The 24,159-nt window shown below is 40.2% G+C and overlaps 1 protein-coding gene across 9 annotated transcripts in view; it reads left to right on the top strand.

Annotated features, from left to right (window-relative positions):
* dmd (dystrophin) overlaps window positions 1-24,159 on the top strand; it is a 1,714,977-nt gene that overhangs the window by 808,357 nt on the left and 882,461 nt on the right. For all 9 annotated transcript variants that reach the window (XM_080203928.1, XM_080203931.1, XM_080203930.1 and 6 more), the window contains 3 exons: window positions 6,133-6,261; window positions 16,162-16,335; window positions 17,361-17,516. In XM_080203928.1, coding sequence (XP_080060054.1) covers window positions 6,133-6,261; window positions 16,162-16,335; window positions 17,361-17,516 — 459 coding nt within the window. The remainder of the gene's footprint in view (window positions 1-6,132; window positions 6,262-16,161; window positions 16,336-17,360; window positions 17,517-24,159) is intronic.

The raw sequence follows: 24,159 nt of genomic DNA, 5'->3' as shown, positions 1-24,159 counted from the left end.
TGCAATCGCTCTTAAAGGGCTGGAGTTCATGGTTAAAAGCAAAACTTGCTTATGACAAAACGGATTAGTAATGATTTCAAAAGATGCAGTGGAAATAAATGATCAACGCTGCTTTTGTTGAGATTGAAGGTTTGGAGATCTTGCTAAGAAATGGATCGAAGGAAAAACTTATCGTGTTTGGTATGGAAGCAGTCAATTGCATGGCTGTAGGGAATGGGGGAGTGGTGCACAAGGATAGTCAGTTAAATTGAGGCAGTCATCCAGATCCATCCCACATGACTGCACTGAAGGACACTGAGAATGGCAAAAGTAGCTTTCCTGGCATTTCTTGCGAATTTGTCAATCATGACACAAAGCAAAGTTAGGAACAGCCACAACTTTTGTACATTAATATTTGAAATATTATCCATAGCGATTACCATCTATACGTAGTCATTCAATGCACCAAAACTGCAAGACATACCTCTCTCGAAGATGGAGATTGAAGGTGAACACTGAAAAACAGATGTTGAGATATCCAGGCTTCTAATAGTGTGGTCAGTAGTGATTATTATCCCTGTTGGCTAGCTTCCCCACAAATAATGCAAATACCTCAGACTGCTACAGAATGAAGGAACTATGGTTTCCTCTTGGATGAACTGCCAATGATGCTTCTATTGTCAGATATCACCCGATTTCACTGAATCACAGAATTGTCACAATGCAATAAGAGGCCATTTGGCCCATTGTGTCTGCATCAGCTCTCCGAAAGAGCAGCTCACCTCGTGCTGTTTTCTTGCCTTCTCCTCTAATCCTAAAGTGCAAATTCCACTCAGACAGTGACCCAAGGCTGGAATTCAACCTGGGACCTGGTGTTGTGAGGCAGCAGTGCCACAGTGCCGCCTGATAATAAGCTTGATGAGTATGAAAATGCAGGTGTCATATCCTTCAAATTAAAATAAAATGAAGAGGATAATTACTTGCATCTCCATTTCATCTGGAACATCATCTGCCAGGATTGCATATCAGACAACTACAGTTTTTTTTTATCATGCCAGCTTCTATGCAAAATATTACCACATCAATCTTGGGGAAAAATAATGCTCTTTCCACCTCTAGTCTTGGTTTAGAATTTTCAATTGATAAATCTAAGCCGCTTAATAATGAAAATTTGATAAAGTCTTCAGTTATGAAATGTGACCTGTTCCTGGCTACTAGTTTAAAATTGTTAGTCATTTATGTGCGGAATGAGTCACTGATCTATTTTTGTTCCATTTACACTCAGCCTTTCTCCAGAGAAGTAGCTCACTTTTTTGCTGCTCGCTTAGAGGTGGAACAGTGGTTCGCACTGCTGCCTCACAATGCCAGGGACCTGGGTTTGATTCCCAACTTGGGTCATTGTCTGTGCAGAACGTGTACCTTCTCCCCTGTAGGCATGGGTTTCCTCCAGGTGCTCTGTTTTCCTCCCACAGTCCAAAAGACATGTTGGTTAGGCACATTGGCCATGCTAAATTCTCTCTCAGTGTACCTGAACAGGAGCTAGAGTGTGCTATCTGGGGATTTTCATAGTAACTTCTTTGCAGTGTTAATGTAAGCCTATTTGTGACAATAATAAATGAACTTTGAATTAAGGCATTAAATAGGATTTGGAACTAATAGTTCCAAATTATGGACTCCAACTTTTTTACCACTGCATGGACACTGCACTGCAATACATTTTTGATTTGATTGATTTATTATTGTCACATGTATTAACATGGAGTGAAGAGTATTGTTTCCTGCGCGCTACACAGACAAAGCAAATTAACACTTCATAGATACTGCAGATGCTGTTTGCTTTTCCACGTCAAGTGATGATTCTGATCCTTAGTCTGCTCATATACTGAGTCCTTAATCTGTGAATGGGGAGATGCACTAGTTATTAATTTACAAACTCATTAAAAAATTAAACATTTGCTCTTTGCATTTAAATTTTGATGTGTTGTATTAGCATGGTTTTTACACAAAAGTAGCCACTACATTTCAATGGTCTGTTCATAACAGGATTATCAAAATAAATAATTAAAATCCATGCCCATGTACCAGTGATATTTGTAGGTGTATTAAACTTTGAAAAGATATTGTATAGTTTATTGTAGATAAGTTTGGAAGTCTGCCAGCCTCATTGCCCTGCTTTCCTTGATATTCAGGCTACTACTATCTGTGCAACTGTGTGTGAAATACCTGATTACTGCTTAGCTTAAGCTAACTATTAATTTACTGTTATAATATCTGGGGACATTGTGGTAGTGTTAATTTGCCATCATATTGTGAAAGTGGCACATTGCCTTGCTTGATCAAAGATTTTTAATTTGAATCCCAGTACACTTCACCAGGTGCAGGGACCACTTGGGACTAGGGAGCTGCAATACACAATACATGATATAAAATTCTTGATGACATTGAAACAGAAAAATTGTATTGGTGTCACTTGACATTGGAAATATTTCTCACGTGGTAAATTGAGTGAGAATTGTCTTTCCCTCTGATTAGCGAACTAATAGAGTTTAGTACACAGATCAGTAATGTGACAAAACAGAATTCCCCACAGCCCTTAGTGCTTTTCCTTACTACTGTTACATAGAGTTGTTTACATGAATGGCATACATTCTGATTATGAGTATGTTGATCCTGCTGCTGTTTGCCTTTGTTGCAATTTGATTACTTCATCTTCTTGAACAACAGGTTGTGGATTGGAGCTTATTTTATGGTTCACATTTTAAAACGGATGATCTTTCCTTCAAAACAAAATCATAGCTTAATCTGTAAATAATGCACACCTCTAAAAATGGCAAATATTGAAAATAAAACAGGATATGATAAATCTTGAAATTTATTTGTTATTTTTATTTAGCTTCTTCATTGATATCTTAAAATATAATTCAACTCTAGACTATGGAAACATTATTGATATGATGTATTAATATCTTCATATAAATTGCCCTCATATTTTTACGAGCTCTAACACAGTCTTATATTTTGAATAAAATCTGCATGTTCCTCAGCATGTTTTATGCAGCACTAATTCTGCAAGTTTCCGAACAAATAACACTGATTTGCATTTACATATCATCTTTATGCAGAAAGGCATGCTAAGGCATGGCAGAGAAGACAAAAATTGATGCCGAGACAAAGAAGGGATGACTAAAAGCTTTGTCAACATGGTACTTTTTAAGCTGAGTCTTAAAGGAGGAAAGAGGAAAATAGAGAGTTAGGATGGAAGTTCAAAGTGTAGATGAGATGCAACTGAAGGCTATCAATGGTGGGGACAATGGGTATGGAAGATGCACAGAAATCATAGTAGGAGGACTGCAGTGTTTGAGAGGGATTGAATATGAAGTAAAAAAAGTCATGATGACTGTACAGAATAATTGTTCAGTCACACATGGCAAGCTGTGTGCAATTTTAGGCTCCTCACAGTGGGAAGAATAGAACAGTCTGAAGAAAATGTGACATAAATTTTCCAGGAATGTACGATTTGAAGAGTCTGAGTTATGAGGAAGGGCTAAGGCTTGCATTTTCCCATGAGACCTAAAAATCTGACACTCATGCCCTATTTTGCACTCAAATATTGCCTAAGCTTCCAATTACAGTGGACAAGAAAAAAACGAGCTGGCATGCTTGCCACATCAGTATAAATTGTTTTGAAGTGTGAAGACATGTTTGAAATAGGTGTTGGACCCCTTGCATAGTCATATGTGCACACCCAGCTGTGTTCAGGAAAACCATATCAACAAGCGATCAAGTCAATATCTATTAAGGGCACCACGGTGGGGTATCACCAGAAAGGTAATTTTGTAAAAATGTACTTATCTGACTGTGAATCCCACATTAAAAACATAGATTTCCGCCAGCCAGCTTTCCCTCCTGACCACTACTTTGAACCTCCACCTCCAGCACCAGCACCACTGCACCCGCGCCCCCCTTGCCCCCCCCACTCCATTTCTTCCCTTTTAATGTCTAACCTGCTGGGAACTGTGTAAACTCAGCCAGTGAGAGGAACATAATTTAGTACTGCGAGGACTGAATGACTTTTTCCTTTGCTAAAACCCTCTATACCTTTTGGAATACACGCTATCGAAGCAATAACTCGTATCCAACTTCATCCTGATAAAACTCTTGGCATTTTTCCATTTTCTGTCCAAGAGTGACTCTTGTCATTGATTTTTTTAAAAACTGATTTTGAGATAACTTTGGCAAGTAGTTTGCTGATACACAATCAAATCGGACTTGTTAAATGATCACTGACAGGAAAGTTAATTAGCCACTGCTGACAGTTGCTTTTCTGTACAAATATTTGAACTACATTAAAAATAATTAGCCAATTGAAGCTTGTATTAGTTCAGGCACTGGGAGCTGATTATATATTGGTGCTGAAAGCTTTTATGATGAAGTAACAACACAAGGATCCACTGAGTCCCCAAGAATTATTCTTCAGACTGCGAAATAAATCACGAACTGTATTCATTAATTTGCACATTATTAAGTCACTGTCACTATTCTAATAGCTTTCCACTCTCAATGAATGTGGATGGTATGAAACCTGCACTATGGTTTGGATTGTATCTTTGCAGGTTGTTAAGTATTCATGAGCTGCCACTGTCATTCTCAGAACATATATTCAGGGTCATGCACAGTCCAAGGCACTTTGCAAAACTCACTCACTGCAGCATTGTACCATGTGTAATATATCATGTATGATGTATATACTGTGAACATAATCCTATAAACAGCCAACAACAGCCAATTTGAAATGTGTTATGTTGTTTTCTGGAAATGCAAGTTCTTTTTGAGTGTCATGTAGAAAGTTGCAGCCCTAAAATTCATATCTGTAATTTTCACCCATGTCAACCAGCAGGGAAAGCAATGCTTGTTAAGTTGTTAACTGCCCCACCAACCCCCACACTTCCTTGCAGAGACCTCTGTCAACTTTTAACCCATACACTGCATTCTCAATATATGTTATATTTCTAGGAATATCTTGATGGCTGTGGCCATGCCATACGATAAAGGACAACTTATCCTTGTGACTAATGACAAGTGCTTTTATCATGGAAGTTAATGACAGGATCAGGAAGTTTCATTTTCATACATGCGTATTTTTGAGACACATTTGAATCCAGCCCAGGTTGATGGGCATTGGCTGCAAGTTTGGCATGTGAAGTGAAATTGGACAGTCTTGTGCAATTCTACAACAACAACTTGCACCCATATTATTCTTTTAATATTGTACAATCGTCAAGTTGTTCCAGCCAATGGAGATTTCCCCACAATTCCCATCAGCTTCCATGTTGCTCGGACTTCTTGATGCTATACTCGATCAAATTTTGTCTTGATGTTAAGTGCGGTTACCCACAGCTCTGGAATTCAGCTCTAGACAATGGTTAGTCTAAAGTTGTATAGAGGTCAAGAATCAAGAGATCCTGCAGGACACAAACTGAGCAGGCTGTTGGTGAATAAACTTGAGGGAATTATCACATTTTTTTTTGTGGAACATGGCTGTGTGCAGATTGGCTGACTTATTTTTATAACATGTCATTGACTTTCACTTCAGATTACTTCATTAGTTGTAAAGCACTTTAGAGTGTATTGAGATCTAAAAGGTGCTATATAAATGCAAATCTGTCTATCATGAGAACAACAACAAGGTGCAACTAAATTGAACTTTAGACATGTTGCATTACAACTTCAAGAAGGATCTGTTAAATAGCCAAAGGCTTTCAGTGCTGTGGAAACCGCTCCATCTATTTTCCAGGTTGAAACATCATTGGGGCAGTCGAATGCAATTGTTTTATTCTTGCTGTCTTTTCTATAACTTTTGTAACTTCTTCAGTGAGTAAAATATAAGCCATAAAATGTGGCAGTGTTTGGTTTGTTGAGACTACTGAGACAGGTGACTTATTGCTGCTTCTAGATGCAAAAATCACATCTTTTGGATTTACCTAGGAGTTTCTTGGAGCTGCCGTGATGCTGTTAGAATCAGTATGATAAAGGACAACATCAGTGCATTTTGTTAGGTCTAATCTATGTGAAATCTGAGCTAGTAATTAACCCAATGATAGTTTAAATATTGAAATAATATTATTTAACTTAATGCATTTGGTTTTTAAACAGAAAATCCAGTCCGAGTTGACCAGTCACGAGATCAGTTTGGAAGAAATGAAGAGAAGGATCCAAGGTCCTGATGCTGTTGGTCAGAGCAAATCTGCGGGGAGAGTTCTTTCTCAAATTGACATAGCACAGGTGATCTTAAATTAATCCGAACAATGTGACTATTATATAAAGTTCTGACATTGTAGCACTGAAAAGTGTATGAAATTTAACAACTACAATAGGAAAAATTCCAAATGCTTATATGTGCCATTAATAGATATAACATGGTGACCTAAATCTCCATCTCTGGATGATCGATGATGGCACATACATCAGGAGATGTGTGTCAGATCCTGTAGCATTCCTGACATACATATATGTGGTGAAATTGCCCAGGAAGTTGAAGCTTCCGATGGGCTGATATACACTGGCTGGGGCCCTCCATTGAAATCTCTGACCTAGATTTCAGATTGGAGATTAGGGCCAGATGTACAGAACATGCTCTCCCATAGCGTGATGGAGTCTGAATCATTGAATGGTTTAAAGAAGGAAATAGACATGTCCCTAATTAAAAGGAAAGGGGGATATGGGGAACAGGTGGGGGAGGTGGATTTGAGACCAGGAGGAGATCAGCCATGATCTAATTGAATGGCGGAGCAGGCTCGAAGGGCTAAATATGCCTTCTGGTCCTACTTCTTGTTTCTGATGTTCAGGAAATGTTACACTGTTTAATACCCATCTAACTCAGCCTGTGCTACTCCACTGATTAGCACAACTTGACCCCATTACCCCTCTGAGCCAACCCAACTAGCCTCCCTGACCAATATGACTACTCCCCTCAGTCCATCCTGACTACATGCCCCAGCCAATCTGACCACTGCCCACCCCCCCCAAACAATGCTTGACCACCAAACTACCCCCTCCCACCACTTTACCATACCAAATCATCTGACTACCTGCCCAACCTGACTAAGCACTCAGCCATTCACTAATCCATTCATTAACTTTGTTACTGAAAGAACTGGGACCTTTAAAATCTTATTGAATAAGGCAACTACTGCCATGAAAAGTGTGTGTGCCCTCCATTCTCCTGTCTTTCCTTGCACTCAATGATCTTCTCCAGTGGCATCTGCACTGATCTTGTAATGCTTCAGCTGGATCTGGGTCATTGAAAATGCCAGTGCAAAAATGTTGTTCAATTTTATTTGTAAAGATTCTTAAGTTGACCAAGACATCTGTATATTTAAATCTGGGCCAATAGATGGCACTGAAGCTTATCAAAATACAAGATAATGTATTATTATCCTGGGTGCTACTAATTTTCAAACACTCCACTTCAGCACTATATACCCGATTGTCTGTGGATCAGTTTTATGCTGTACTTTGTTTAATTCTTGCCACTAGACTTGATTATTCCTGTGCTCTCTTGGCATACTGGCCATCTTCCAGCCTCCATAAGATTGAGGCTCGCCCATTCTGCAGTCCATTCACCAAACACACTTGTACTCACTAACCTACATTGATTCATGGTCCAATGTTACCGCAATCTTAAAATTCTTGTCCTTTCATTCATTTCCTTCAATAGCCTCACTGCTTCCGATCTCTTTAACCGTCTCCAGCCCTAAATCTCTCTGTGGTCCTTCAATTCTGGCCTCTCACAAATCCACAATTTGCACTTCTCTCATTGACAGCTGAGGAATTAAGCTCAGGAATTCCTTTCCTAAATTTCTCCACCTCTCTCCCCCTTTAAGATGCATCTTAAAAATGATGGGGTGAATTTCCCCTAGCAGCGCAGCGGGCTGGGAGACATAAACGGAGGCCATATAGTGGGCTTCCCATTGAGTGCCACAGTCTCCACGCATCTCTGGTCACAGGAGTTTTGGAATCAATGCGGAGCCGTATAAATTATTCAAATGACCACTTTAATCTCATTTGTGGGCCTGGGACTGAAGTCTCTGGGCCCGCTAGCCCCATAGCACTGACAAGTGGCAATGCCCTGGGGGCACCTTGGCACTGCCCACCAGGCATCAGGCAGTGCCAAAGAGGTGGGGATGGGGGTGGGGGGGGGCCATAGGGGGCAGGGCCTCTGAGGGGAGATTAACGGGGGTGGTGGCTCTCACTGCCATTCTGCACTTTTGGACTGGTGGTGGGGAGGTTGGTCTGCTAGCAGAGCAGGGGCTGTGTGGGTTTGGGGGGACTCCGGCTGGCTTGAATATGTCTGGGAGGCCAGAAGTCAGGGTGGGTGGGTGGATCCAAGGGACAGCATTGCAGGGTCGCAGGGCTGGTTAATGATCAGGAGGCCGGCAGTACGGGGCTACTGCGCATGTGCCGATCTCAGCACTGAAAGATTGGCACGTGCGCAGTGGCCCTCTCAGTACTATGCTGTTGGCCTCTCCAGCGGGAAAATGCCTGCCAACTGATTTTTAGCTTGATTCATGCTAGAGCATTTTGTGATGCACAGAGTGTGGGAGATTCATTCTGAAAGTGCCGTTGGAAAAAAAAACAGCAGGACTTACTGCAGTTTTTATGCAAATTTGACACTTTGGATTTTTTCGGAAAATCCCACCCAATCTCTTTGTTCAAGTTTTAATCCTAGTATCTAAATCCTAGTACCTGGTTGCAGGCTCAGTGTCAAATTTTGTTGAAAACATTCTTGTCAAGAGCTTGTGATAGTTTTAGTACGTTAAAGGCATCATCTGAACACAAATTGTTATTTATACCATGTATTAAACCTAAAAAATAAAACCATTGGAGTGGGGAGAAATAGGCGCTCCTCAAGTTCCTGTTTAACCAAAATACTTAGCTTTCCTAGACACGCACTATGATTACATGATGGGAAAATGTGAAGTCTTGAGCTTTCTATGATCATCATCATCCTGTCACTTCAAATCGAAAATCATTCATAGCCAGATCTAAGTGAGAGACCTGTTTCTCTAGTTCAGTTCTCTCGTGGTTTCATGGTTTACAGATGAGTAATGTCCAGGACATCTCAGTGGCAGACATGAAATGGAAAGATGCAGAGCTAGATTTTTGTATTCATCAGTAGCTTTCCAATGTCAGTCATTTGGAATGTAATGAGTGGATAATTTGGTATGCTAATATTTTTTTTAAATTGGCCACTGAAGAGTTCAGTTGGTACTTTAAGCAGAGAGCTTTCCACGGAGTGGGCACATTTTCATTGTACATGCTGAAATTCAAATGACTTCTAAATGAGTATAAGAGTTTATGTAACTCTTAGAAAGTATATTATGTTTAAAATTGGTTGGTTATATTTTAGCAATAGTAGCATCATAACTGTCATTCTGAGCAATGATAAAATATAATAGAAGAGGAGAGGTATTGTCAAGCTGCCAACTATTTGGATGTTCCAAATGCAGGCATCTGATGGGGATTTTTAATTAGAATGTAAAGTCAAAGTATGCCTCTGAAAACACCGCAAAGCTGCTTCTTGAATGAGAATTTTTAAAAACTGTCAAAATTAACAGCTGTGCTGCTGGACTGCACTTGAGATGCACAAATAACTGAGATCAAATAATTACATGTCATAAATAAACAACTGTATATATTTTTCTTGCACCTAGACCAATTGGATCTACTACCAATACAAGAAAATTATCACATTTTATTTGTGTTCATTTGTTGCAATGAGAAAGTTAAGTACTTTGAGTTCATGCTGTGAATATTAATGTTTAAATCATGACAGAGTCCTCATTTTATTGCTCCACTCCTATGATGGAAAAAGAATAGCTTTATGCTAAAATTGTTCTGTAATGCTGGATATCACCCAGTTCTTTTGTCTTTGACACTTCATTAGATTTTGGCAAACACAAAAAGTGTTGATAGCATATATTGTATGGAATAGAAATGGAAGAACTGCAGCAAATTCAGCCAACTATTTTTGGATTACCTCTACATTAAAGGCTTCCTAACAGTGCTACTTCACAATCTATCACAGATCTACAAAAATAACCTTTTATGTTTTAACTGATGCATTTACTTGTTTATTTTTTAAAAAAGGTTAAGACCTTTTAAAGCGGTAGATACGGGATCATATGTAAATATATTAAGCATTTGTGTGTGAATATTAATGGTTTAGTTTTAGGATCTAAATGATTAGATTATATCATCATATCAGATCATAACTTATTCTAATTGCATGCTGTTTTATTTCTGTGGCTGTGTTGCATAGTCTGTGACACTATGTGTATTTTGTTCAGCATATTTGTACTCTGAATGGTTGGAGGCAATTTTAAAGCTTTATTTCCATACAGTGTAACTGCACTGACAGTAGCTTACGTCAACTGCCTCATTCGCTTTTCAACAGCTGATTGTCAGCACAGTAATCAGATGTTAGGTTAAAAAAAAATCCAGAATTCTCTTCATCATGATGTCACTAAGTTAAGTAGCGGTACCAGCCGCTGAGCAAATGTTTGTGCGAAAGTGAGTATTCATTTTCTGATTAAAAGTAACAAGTTTAATAATATGTAGGCATTTTTTCAAACTTTGACATCCACTTTGATATTATATAAATCTTAGAAATGAATATACCACAAGGAGTCCAGCAAAACTACAATTTAAAATCAGTTACAGAACTCAATTCTGTTTAATTTGTGGTAAGAGCATGTTTCTTGATTGCTTTGCTTGTCTCCCCATTGCCAGATAACAGACGAGGTTTTTTACTGAATTGAGCTGACCAATATTCTTGGTTGCTTCTGAACCTTCTATAATATTGTTACTTCTCCCCGAGGAGATCTATCAGTGTGTTTCTAATTTACATAAAATAAATAACTACTTTCTTTGGATTTGCTCAGTCTCTTGCTACGGTTTAATGCAAAGAAGCAGAAATATTTTAAAAGATGAATCAAAATTTGATTGAAACATATTAACTGTTTTATTTTTAATCAGCCTTTAACTTAGTTGCTTAATATTTCCCTGTGTTGTTGATGTGTCCATGACGAATGATTTGTCATTAAATATCAGTGAATGCAAATCATGACAGAGTCCTCATTTTATTGCTCCACTCCTATGATGGAAAAAGAATAGCTTTATGCTAAAATTGTTCTGTAATGCTGGATATCACCCAGTTCTTTTGTCTTTGACACTTCATTAGATTTTGGCAAACACAAAAAGTGTTGATAGCATATATTGTATGGAATAGAAATGGAAGAACTGCAGCAAATTCAGCCAACTATTTTTGGATTACCTCTACATTAAAGGCTTCCTAACAGTGCTACTTCACAATCAAACACAGATCTACAAAAATAACTGGTTTGCATCTGACAAACATTGGCCTGTCGTAATATTTATTGGTATATTACATTTATTATGTTTGGATATTAATGGGGCAGGTTACATTGGAAGGGTATTGGAGTTTTGTGTAGAAAATCTGGCATTATAAGCATCAAAGGATGGACCTGTCTTGTTGACTTCAGGGCAAGGTGGGTGCCGACTACATAGCTTGGCCAATGAGTGTACAGCACCAGGAAACAGGCAAGATGATCAAAACTGGTCAGAGGTTGCCGAAACTATGCCGTTACCACGGACTCAGTGTGACATCCGAGATCATGCCACTGGCACCAGCCACTCTCAAATCCATAAGACTATAAGAAAGGCCCATCAAACCTGTTGCACATTCAGTAGGATTGTGGCTCAGCCAACATTCCTCATGTCCACTTTCCAGCCTTTTCTCTGTAACCCTCAATTCCCTTACTGAGCAAAAATCCATCTATCTTAGCCATAAATACACATAGGGACTTTGCCCCTACAACTTTCTGTGGCAAGGAGTTCCAAAGACTCTCAGCTGTCTGAGAGAAGAAATTTGTCCTCATCTCAGTGTTAAATTGGTGCCCCTTTATTCTAAGACTATGCCCTCATATCCAAGATGTTCCCATGAGAGGAAACATCTGCTCAGCATTTACCCTGTCAACCTCCTTAAGAATGCTATTTGTTTCAATGAGATCACCTCTTGTTCTTCTAAATTTCAAAGAATGGAATCCCAACTTCTTTAATCATTGCTCGTAAGACAATCCTTCCGTACAGGGGATTATCCTAATGAACCTTCTCTGAACTGTCTTCAATGAAATAATATCTTTCCTCAAATAAGGGGAGCAAAACTGCTCACGGTACTCCAGATGTGGTTTCACCAATACCTTGCAGCAAGACCTCCCTACTTTTGTATTCCAAACCCCTTGAAATAAGAGCTAACATTCTGTTAGCTTACCTGATTACCTGCTGCACCCGTGTGCTAGCTTTCTGCATTTTGTGTGCAAGTAACCTCAATTCCTTTTGTGTTGCAGCTTTCTGCAGTTTTTCTCCATTTGAATAATACTCTTTTCTTTTGTTCTCCCTTTCAAAATGAACAACTTCACACTTTCCCACATTATATTCCATTTGCCAACGTTTTGCCATTTAACCTATTAATATCTCTTTACAAACTGTTTATATCCCTCTCGCAACTTACCCTTCCATTTATTTTGTCATCACATTTGGCTACAATGTATTACTTCCTTCCTCCAAGTGATTAATATATATTGTAACAGTTGCAGTCCCAGCACTATTCCCTATGGAACCCTTTGGTTACTAGTTGTCAACCTGAAAAGGAACCCTTTATCCCCACTCACTGTTTTCCATCCATTAGCAATTCTCTATCCACCCCAATATTCTACCTCCAACACCATGGGCTCTTATCTCTTATCCTTTCATAAGGCACCTTGTTGAATGCCTTCTGGAAGTTCAAGTACACGATGTCTATTGCTTCCCCTTGATCCACTCTGGCTGAGACTTCCTCAAAAAACTCTAATAAATTAGTTAAACATTTTCCTTTTCATGAAGCCTTGTTGACTTTGCTTGATTAGATTATGATTTTCCAAAATGTGCTACTATTACTTCCTTAATAATCGATTCCCATGTTTTTCCAACAACAAATGTTAGGCTAATTGGCCTACAGTTACTTGCTTTTTGTCTCCTTTTTTGAACAGGGGTGTCACATTGGCAGTTTTCCAATTCTCCTGTACTCTTCCAGAATCCAAAGACTTTTGAAAAATTACAACCAATACATCTGTAGCTAGTTCTTTTAGAATTCTTGAATGCAAGCCATCAGGGCGAGGGGACCTATCTGCTATTAGCTGCATTAGTTTAGAATCATAGAATCCCTACAATGCAGAAGGAGGCCATTTGGCCCACCGAGTCTGCACCAACCACAATCCCACTCAGGCCCTATCACCTTAACCTCACATATTTACCCTCCAAGTCCCCTTGACACTAAGGGGTAATTTAACATGGTCAATCAGCCTAATCCTCACATCTTTAGATTGATACTACTTGATCTTTGTCTAATACTACTCCTTCTCTAGTGATGGTGATGGTATTTATTTCCTCCCGTTTTCTTCACTTCTAATACAATGTTTGAAGTATCTCCCACTGTAAATCCTGATGCACAATATCCATTTAACTCCTTTGCCATTTCTGAGTTCCTCATAACTATCTCTCCAGATTCATTTTCTAAAGGGCCGATGTCCACTTTAACCTCCCACTTTCTTTTCATGTATTTAAAGAAGCTCTTATTGTCAGTTTTTATGCTGTTCACTCATTTGCCCTCAGCTTGTGTGCTCTCTCTTCATTATCTTTTTAGTCGCCCTTTGCTAGATTCTGGAATCAGCCTCTATAGCCACAATACACAATATTGAATGCAGGAATGACATGCATCTTGGCACATTCCATTATCTCCTGAGAGACAATAATACTTTTTGAATGGGACAGGTTACATAAGAAGGGTAGTTGGTGTTTCGTATGGAAAATATGGAAGTCCAGCTTTTCCCACAAAACTCCTCATCATGCATCTTTTGACAGATTTCTCCTTTGGTAGTCAATCTAAATGTCAGTCTTGTCTTCCAGTTTGGTAAGGAACACTCCAAAGCAGGCCACAGACAGGTTAAGTCCAGTCTCGAGGGTTCTTATGGTGTGGAAGCATGTGGAATGAGGGGTGGAGTAAGTGTGGCGGAAGAAAACAGTGTTGCTTAGAGTCATAGAGTTTTACAGCACATAAAAAAAGACCATCTGACCCATCATATCTATGCCAGCTATCAAACACCAAGTTGTTCTAATCCCATTTTCCAGCACTTAATGCTATGGCATTTCAAGTGCTTGTGTAAATGCTTCTTAAGGTTGATGAAATTCCCAGAGAGTGATGAATCTGTGGGATTTACTACTCTAGAAATTGTTGAAGCCTAAATATTGTGTGATTTCAAGAAAAAAAAGATATAACTCTTGGGGCTAAAGGGATGAAGGAGGGAAGGCAGGATCACGATATTTGATGATCAGCCATGATCAAAATGAATGGCAGAACAGGCTTGAAGGACCAAATGGCCTGCTCCTGTGTTTCTATGTTTTCTGCCCCTCCCGCCCCCTTTCCCCATGCCAAGCAGAGTTCCAGATCCCCAATACCCTATGGGTGACAAAGCTTTTATTCAGATCCCTTCTAAATCTCTTGATCCTGACTTTAAATTTACATCCTTGGTTACTGACCCCTCTATCAAGGGGAAAGCTTTCTTCCTATCTTCCCTATCTATATATCTCATAAGTTTGTACACCACTATGAGGTCCCCTCTCAGCCTTCTCTGCTCAAAGGACACAACTCCAGCCTAACCAGCTTCTCTCCATAGCTGAAATGCTCCAAACCAGGCAACATTCTGGGCTCCTGACTCTGTCTCCTGACCCACAAGCAGTGGGTTGGCCCAGATCCTGTATTTGCCAAGCCTCAGCTGTTGAGTTTCCTGAGACCTTCAATCTCCTCTGCAATTCAGTAAGATCATGGCTGGCCTTCTTTTTCAGCTCCACCCTCTCACTCTATCTCTGTATCCTCTAATTCCTTTAGCACTCAAATCCCAATTCACCTCTGTCTTGAATACTCAGTGACTGAGTATTTCCATTCAATGACTGACTCAATGACTGGCTGTCTTTGGTAGAGCATTACAAAGACTCATGCTTTGAGTGAAGACATTTCTTCACCACTTAATCTTAAGTTGCTAATTCCCTGAAACGGTCATGGGCATTTGGCTCTGATCTTTGGGTAAGCGTTCTCCAAGGCAGCCTTCATGACACACGACAACGCAGAGTCGCTGAGCATAGACTGATAGCCAAGTTCCGCACACATGAGGATGGCCTCAACTGGGATCTTGGGTTCATGTCACACTATCTGTAACTACCACGACTTGCCTGGACTTGCAAAATCTCACTAACTGTCCTGCCTGGAGACAATACACATCTCTTTAACCTGTGCTTAATGCTCTCTCCACTCACATTGTCTATACCTTTAAGACTAGATTAGCTGTAAAGACTCGCATTCCAATCATTATTCTGTAAATTGAGTTTGTGTCTTTATATACCCTGTTGGTGAACAGATCTCCCACTCACCTGATGAAGGAGCAGCACTTTGAAAGCTAGTGGCATTTGCTACCAAATAAACTTGTTGGACTTTAACCTGGTGTTATGAGACTTCTTACTGTGTTTACCCCAGTCCAACACCGACATCTCCACATCATGTCTATAATCCACAGCCAGTGTTAACACCCTCCCAGTATAACCCACCAGGTCTCATAAAAATTGTATATGTTTTAATGAGATCACCACTCATTGTTCTAATATTTTGAGTATATAAGGCTAACTCTGTCTCTCCTCATATGGTAATACATCCATCCCACATATATGCCTGCCTCCCTTTCTCTTTCTCTCTCTCTCTGAGTCTCACAGTCTCTTTCTGTTTCCTTTCTGTCTGAATCTGTGCAGTTATATATATTTGTAAGTGATATGCAAACTTATTTGCTGTTCTGTTACCTTGCTTAAAAAAAAATAGATGTGTGATGTGAGTGTTAAAATGCACATATGTTCAGACAGAAATAACAACCTTTGCCATTTTTATACAGTCAAGGAACTGGCAGACAGAGTGGAACTGTTTCTACGTATGCGGTCTCAGCGGGAAGCTTCCACACCTAATGCTTATTTTCATTTGTGTGCATTCATTTCCTCTGAACCTGTCCTTGCTTTGTTTCACAGAAGAAGCTGCAGGAGGTTTCCACCAAGTTCCGCTTGTTCCAGAAACCAGCAAATTTTGAGCAGCACCTGTTGGAGTGTAAAAGACTCCTGGATGAGGTCAAAGCAGACTTGCACATATTGGAGATGAACAGCGTTGAGCCTGAGATTGTTCAGTCCCAACTTGACCATTGTATGGTGAGTGTGACAGCTTTATTTTGTCCTATACTTTGGAGTCTATTGACTGTCAATAACATTTCATTTGCCAATAGATTTGAAACTACTGATCAATAAATAGTCAATTTGCTCACAGTTAATATTATGTTAATGAGTTTTCAGTTGGTTAAACAATTAGTGACAAATGTTGAAATTTGTGATTTTGTTTTGAGTCAAAGAGCCTGAATAATTGCTTGACAAATGGCTGCCACAAGCAACATGTTTTGACTAACAGTTAATTTAATTGTTAATGGAAGATAGTGAAAGACCATTGTCAAACTTGTCCCACTTTGATTTCTCAGAATCTCACTTAGCGTATTAAATCCTTTCTCTTTCAAGAATTGTACACAATCTTTTAAGGCATTTGTTTTAGTGGCCTTCTTGAGTAACTAATTCACAGGATGTTTATCTTTTCCATAAAATATTCCTGAATGACTTTCTTTCCTACTCCTAACTTTTAGTGGGGGTCCCTTGTATCTGAACCTAACAAAGGGAAAAATATTTCTGGATCTCAATTGAATGACTATTTGTCATCAAATGCATTGGAATAAATGCTAAAATAATTTATATCAGAGGTGACATTGATGTGCAATGTGTTGGCTGATGATTGTAGAGTTGATGGTGGAGGGAATCAGACAGAGGTCCCACTCCAGAGTGAACTTCCTATTTCCAGGCTATCATACTTCTATGTCACTATTGCAAGAACTCAGCCCTCCAACAGAACTGAGTGAAGAACAGTTTGTATGATTCGAACATTTAATAATCAAAGTGCTTGTGTAAAATTTTACCCTCACTTTTTAAACAGACGTTCAAAACTTAGTGCTAAATAACTGCTAATACTTGCACACAAAACCTCTATGAATCTCTCAAGGTCCAGACTGTCCCAAAATGAAAATGTTTGCTTTTTCAGTCTCCACTTCGTGCTTCTGCTGGAATTTACAAGAATGTGTGCAATAGAATATTCCACTGAGTACAGATGAAAATTGTCCGTTTTTTTCAACTTTTAGAAGTTATATAAGAGCCTGAGTGAGGTGAAGTCTGATGTGGAAACGGTGATTAAAACTGGACGTCAGATTGTGCAGAAACAGCAAACTGAGAATCCCAAAGAACTGGATGAGAGACTTACAGCCCTGAAACTGCAGTACAATGACCTTGGAGCTCAGGTCAGCAATTTCATGTTTTAGGTTGTCCGAGTTTGTTCTGTTAGTGAGGATGTGAATGCAAGTGTGTGTTCTGTGTCCTGGAGACTGCAATATCGTTGCTGCAGGAACATTAAAAATATAACAAAGCTATAATTCTATACATTTTTCCAAAAAACAAATGAACTTGTTCCGCACCTTGAGGTTTTCAAACATTCTACGTATTTATATTGTGAATTTTGATGAAGATGTCAGGGAAGCAAATGGAGCAATTTTCTAATATATTCCAAAAACTATGCAACATTTATTGTCCATTGCTTGAAGACTTGAAAAGGCTTTTGTATGCTTTCTACAATGTATTTGTTTGTATATTTTGGTGCTCAGTTAGATCCCTTCACAGAGAATTAGCATGTTACCAGTGTTACCATGTAATGTGCGATAAGAACATAAGAAATAGGAGCAGGAGTAGGCCATTTAGCCCCTCGAGCCTGCCCTGCCATTCAATAAGATCATGGCTGATCTGGCGTGGCTCAGCTCCACATTCCCGCCCTCTCCCCATAACCCTAAACCCCTTGCCTATCAAAAACCTATCAACCCACGTCTCAAAAATATTGAGCGAGGCAGCCTCCACCACTTCAACAGGCAGAGAATTCCAGAGATTCACCACCCTTTGAGTGAAGAACTTCCTCCTCAACTCCGTTCTAAACTGCCCCCCCTTTATCTTGAGGCTGTGCCCCCTAGTCCTACTGTCCTTTCTGAGTGGGAAGAGCCTCTCCACTTCTATCCTATCCATCCCATTCATCATCTTATATGTCTCAATGAGATCTCCCCTCATTCTTCTAAACTCTAATGAGTACAAGCCTAGTTTATTCAGCCTCTCCTCATAGTTCAACCCCCTCAACTCCGGAATCAGCCTAGTAAACCTCCTCTGCACTCCCTCCAAGGCCAAAATATCCTTGCATAAGTGCGGCGACCAAAACTGCACACAGTACTCCAGCTGCGGCCTCACCAGTGCCCTATACAGCTGCAGCAAGGCCTCCCTACTTTTATATTCAATCCCCCTCGCTATGAAGGCCAGCATCCCATTCGCCTTCCTGACCACCTGCTGCACCTGCAGGCTGGGTTTTTGCGACTCATGCACAAGGACCCCGAGGTCCCTCTGCACCGTCGCATGCTGCAGTTTTTCGCCACGTAAGTAATAATCCTTCCTACCAAAGTGGACAACCTCACATTTGCCAACATTAAATTCCATTTTTGACAGTTCCTGGCCCATTCGCCCAGCCTATCTAGATCCTTCTGCAGACTCTCCACACCCTCTGCGCAATTTGCCGTTCCACCAATCTTGGTGTCATCAGCAAATTTCGACACCATACACTCGGTTCCCTCTTCCAGATCATCTATATAAATGGTAAATACCTGAGGCCCCAGCACCGACCCCTGGGGCACTCCACTAGTCACCAACCGCCAATCCGAATAGCACCCATTGACCCCCACTCTCTGCCTCCCATTTGACAGCCAATCCTCTATCCACGCTAACACCCTACCCCCAACTCCATGCCCCTTGACCTTCTGTAATAACCGACTGGCTTCACATTTAAGCCAGCCTGAGTGTTAGTGGAAATTTCCCAACATGGTTATTTTTTTTTCAGGCAATTCGGTCTGGTATGAGTCCATTATTACTTTTTTTTAAATTTCAGTTTCACAATTTTCGAAGATGGGAATTGAATTCTTGACTTTTGGATTGCTAGTGTAGTATCATAAAAACTAGGCTCCAAAAATTCCAAAATGTATTTACCAGAATATGTGCATAAAGTTTATCCAGTGAGTTTCATGTTTAAACAGTGTGAGGAATTGGATGGAATTGTAGTGGATGAAGAATTGAGCTAATGGCAACTTGTTGTTCTGACTACTTGACTGACTGCTGTTAGTGCTAAAGAGAGTGAATATTTTATGGACCCAGTATTCACAGATATTAAAGAGTTACATGCACTGTTTCAAAAATATGCCTCAGCACAGCATTCTCCACCGGATCACGTTGTATGTTTTCACGGTTGTCTAAGGAAGAAGTTTATACATGTAGAGTCTGATCAGTAACTATTTACGGCAGAACATAACTATATACATGTATATAAGACAGTAGGTTTTGTCAGTCGAAACTATGACCTATCTCCATTCAGACTAATTTACCAGATTACTGCTGGTCACGTGACTCATTTTACATCACATGGATGACACTGTTTCCCTGTGAAATAGTTAGACCAGTTCATCATTCAAAACGCATTTACCTAGGTGCTCTTACTTTGAGACAGACTAAGGACTGTGGTTCAAACTTAATTTTATTAAAAAACTCACAGGTTAGAGAAATAACTCTTACACAACAAACTCAGTTAACGTGTTCCCAAACTAGGCTGACTGCCTGAAAAACACATGTACTATCCTTTCTGGTGCAGTTGACTGGGCTGTTGGGTTCAATTCACCGAGCTGGAATCAACAAATGAATACAGGGTTTTCTTGATACGAAGGTGGATCTCGCACACTGTCTTCCATTGTCATGGGTCACAGTAGGCCAGTGGATTCTCTGTTGGGGTTTGTCTTAAGTTGCCCATCTTTATTCCCTCTTCAAGACTTTCTGGAATGCTCCATGGCTTTCAGACAATGTCGTCACAGGGCAGGGGTCACAGCACCCAATGAGGTTAGGTCAGGTAATTCTAGGTGAACGTATCGCCTTCCAAGATATGGTTAATAGCAGGGAATCTACCAGAAACTGGGAAATTCACAAACACAATGTTGGTCTCTATTCTTCTGGCTGAGTACCTCTTGATGGAAATGGGTCAGAATAACTCTTCCATTGTTAAGGTCCAGCTTCTCTACTTAATATGCAAGACAGGTATGGGCTGATCCCTCTTGGTTTTGACCTGTGGTAACCTTGTCCACATTCCATCAGACCTTGCTTGTAGAAACAATTTAGCTCTACAATAATTTAAAGAGTCCAATTTTACGTAGGGCCTAATTGCTCGGGCTGTTGGCCATTTCGCCCGCAAGATGAAGAACGTTACGCTTTGAGGATTGACCTCAGTGAGTGAGGAACTGGAAAATCCAATGGCCTCAAAGGAACCTGCTGTTTTGCTGTCGTGCTGTAACCACGACAGCCCACATCTCCCCATGCTTGAAGTCTTCCTCTTGGTTTCCTGTGAGCATGATCCATTGTGTAAAATGACTCAAACTGCCACTAAATTAGCTATAGTGGCTCAAGTAGAAAATGGAAATATGTTGCAATAAGCCAGTCCTAATGCTAAAAAGATAATGTGCAGTATGTACATATGATCCAGCTTGGGAAAGAACAAGCGGGAGAAGCAACTACTACCATATTTGACAATACTTATTATGAGGAGAAATTTAATGATTGAGTGCACTGCTTGCACTCTGGCACGCTGAACGTACAGGAGTGAGAATATCACGGGAGTAGGATTTGTGCCTATGCCAAGAGTGTGTCACATTATAAGTGACATTATAACAGAGTAGAAAGATTTGCCTCTATCAAGAGTGGGACAGCTTTTCAAAACAATTCCCCCCATAGAGTGCAATTCACAAATTATCTTGAAACAATAAAATGGATTCTGTCTAAAAATCCAGCCATTCCCTGTGTAGGGAATGGCCTCCTCCAGCATGCAGTAAGTGATGCTTAATCAGACTGGATTATGTTAACACATAAATTGCATCCTTTGGGAGCCCCAATGTACCCAGACTGAGCTGCAAAATAAAAGGCAGAGTAATTAGATCATTAAGCCATTAATAGGCTCAGTCAATCATAAATAAAAACAAAGTTCAGCCCAGCATGGGGATCATTAGGCTAATGTTGGGTTCACAGCTGCAGACATTAGTCAGGTAAAACAGTTGGAAGCTAAATTTCATTTCAGTATTATTTGTTGTACCATTGCCTATGAGGTTGTCATGCACACTTTGTTGTAAAACATGGAAAGAACATAGAACCAATGAATACTTGGTCCACCCAAAACAGAGCCTACAAATAAGCATGAAGCCAGGCAGATGTGCATTCAGGTCAAAAAATCCATGCCGCTTTCTATCTACCTCAGTAGGACCTAGTTTGCCTGGTAGTATTAAGAGATATCCTCGTAAATACGAGCCACTCTTATTCATGAAGGGAATGTTGACCTGACTTACGCTAACCTGAAGCTGCTGTTGCATTAAGAGGGAATTAATTTCTCCAAGTGGGTAGAGGATTAAAAGTCTTCTTTGCCTGTACAAACCTTAGTGCCTTCACTTTACTCTTAGCTCAGTTTCCGCAGCATCCTGGAACCTCTGCCCTCATTCCAAAGGTTCAAGTACACTATGGGTGGGATTCTTCAGTCACGCTGGCCTCAAAACCAGAGAATCGCACCTGAAGTCAAGAGCCAATGCATGGTCTGCCCCTTGTCTGCTACAATTCCCATGGCAGGCAGGAGAATTCTGGCCTATATTTTTTCATGCTACTGCAGGGAAAATACCCTCCTTTGTTGTTGTTATTGATGTAGCCTCATAATTTATAAACAAATCAGAATATATGGTAACACAATGCACTTTTTGTTATATGCTTTATGTATGCTGGAAGTATATTTTCATATTTTGGAGTGAGACCTAAGGGGCAAATTCTGAACTTTACGTTGCTGGTTGGAAACTTCACTTGCTGATGGTGCATATTGGAAACTTGAGTGTGCCTGCCAAGTGAGGCACCTCCCCTGAGCGTGAAGTGAGAACATTATTCTCTACATGTTGTTTATGTTGTTGTCATGTCAGAAAAGCCAAATACAAGGCAACAAGAGAATCGGTGATTTTTGTACTACTATGCCATAAGTTGGAGGCTTACTATGGTAATGGTGTGAACACATGAGGAGATAGCAGACAGACTTTCTGGAAGTAAGTCACCACTCATCAGTTTGAACTACAAATTGCAAAGTGATAGTAACAGAGATGTTTTCTTATGAGTATTCATTCTCAATCAAAAAATGATGGAGTAAAGTGAAAGAAGAATATTACATTTAAAAAGGGAAAAATGCAATAAATATGATTTTTAAAGTAGATTCCATTGTGCGTTCTTTCTCAATCAAGAGGAGGAATTTTGGGCAAATTGAATATTAGCAACCTGTGACGATATAAGCAATTGTTTTTAAAACGATAAGCCGTCTTTTATTCTGTTCCATCATTTGGCTTAGTCTCAATTTCAACTTTTGAAGTATATCCCCTGTTTGGGCTGGATTTTAAAGGGGCTGGGGGTGAAGCATACAACTTCATCCCTAACTAACCTGCAATACAAATGTCACTCCTCAGCAATAATGGTCTGAGGGGGACAAGCAACAAGGCTAGTGTGAGACTTCTACCTCTTCCTGGAAGGAAGCCCTGCCCTCAGGAGCTGTTGGCAGTTTTTGGTTAAGTCAGGGTAATGAGCAAAGAGGAATTGGGCACGTTAGAGAGGGGTGGCAAGGATCATGTGGCTGTGGGTTTTGCAGTGCAGGCTGGGAAGAAAGGAGGGAGGTACTGTCTTCAGGAGAGGGCATCTGATGTGCAAGAGCTTCCCCCACAGGCCAATAGCCCTCTTCCTTCCCACCCTTTTATCTTTCTTGAAAGCATGGACTGTCCAGTCCCACTTGCTTGCCCATATTAGCCATGTTATGGTGCGGGCAGCATAATATTGAGGTCAATTGACTTGCAAACAAAAATTGACCCTTAACTATTTATTCACATATGGTCGCCCACCTCCTGTAATATTTGGGTTCCTCACGTGGCCTTATTGTATTGGTCACTGAATTGGTAATCCACAAATCTAGGGCAATGCTTCGGGGGCCCGAGTTTGAACCCTACCAAGGACAATGCTCAAATTTGAGTTTCATAAAATAAACCTCGTGTAATATTAGGCACAGCTCAATAATAGGTGCTGGGATACCCCCGCCCTGCCCCCAACCCCAAAACAAAATCCTTTTTTGTATTTCCTAGAATAGCCATTTTGTGGCCTTTTTGAACCTTGTCCACTATGTTGGGACTGTCCAAATGTATTTTGCATGGAATCCTTTAAGCAGAAAGACAAAATAAACAATCACCAATTGGTTCGAGCTGGATTAAACACAGGCTCCAGGACAGTGTGCACTGACTTCACCCATCACCCCTGTGCCTGCTGAGTTGCATTGGCTACTTGTCCACCAACAGCTTAATTTTAATATTTTCATCCTTATGTTCAGATAGATGTCTCTGACCTCACCCTTTTTCTCTGTCATTTTCATCCGCCCTACAACCCTCCAAGTTCTCCTCCAATTCTGGCCTCTTGTGCATTGCCAACTCCCTCCACTAAGCCATTGGTGACTGTACCAGCAACTATCTGGATCCAAGCTCTAGAACTGGGAATGTAATCTGTCTCTCTCCTCTTAAAACAATCAAGTTTAAAAAAAAGTTTCATTGTCTGAAGATCACTGAATCCCAGATTTGAAGTGTTTCAATTGAAAACTGAAAATCAAAAGAGTTGCCCTGGTCTGGAGTCAGGGTAGGTCAGTGGATCCAGCAGTGATGGGTGTATGGAACTTGGCGCAAGTAAAATGAGCGACAAGGCTTTGAATCTGCCAACTGCCTTCCCTCCCCTTCATCTCCACTCCCTGCCCTCTCACCTTCCTTGTGTTATTTT

Source organism: Carcharhinus amblyrhynchos, chromosome 15 (genome assembly GCF_965287045.1).
Source record: "Carcharhinus amblyrhynchos chromosome 15, sCarAmb.v2.hapA, whole genome shotgun sequence".
Lineage (NCBI taxonomy): Eukaryota > Metazoa > Chordata > Chondrichthyes > Carcharhiniformes > Carcharhinidae > Carcharhinus > Carcharhinus amblyrhynchos.
The sequence above is the reverse complement of the archived record's forward strand: the minus strand, read 5'-3'. Positions and strand labels throughout refer to the sequence as shown.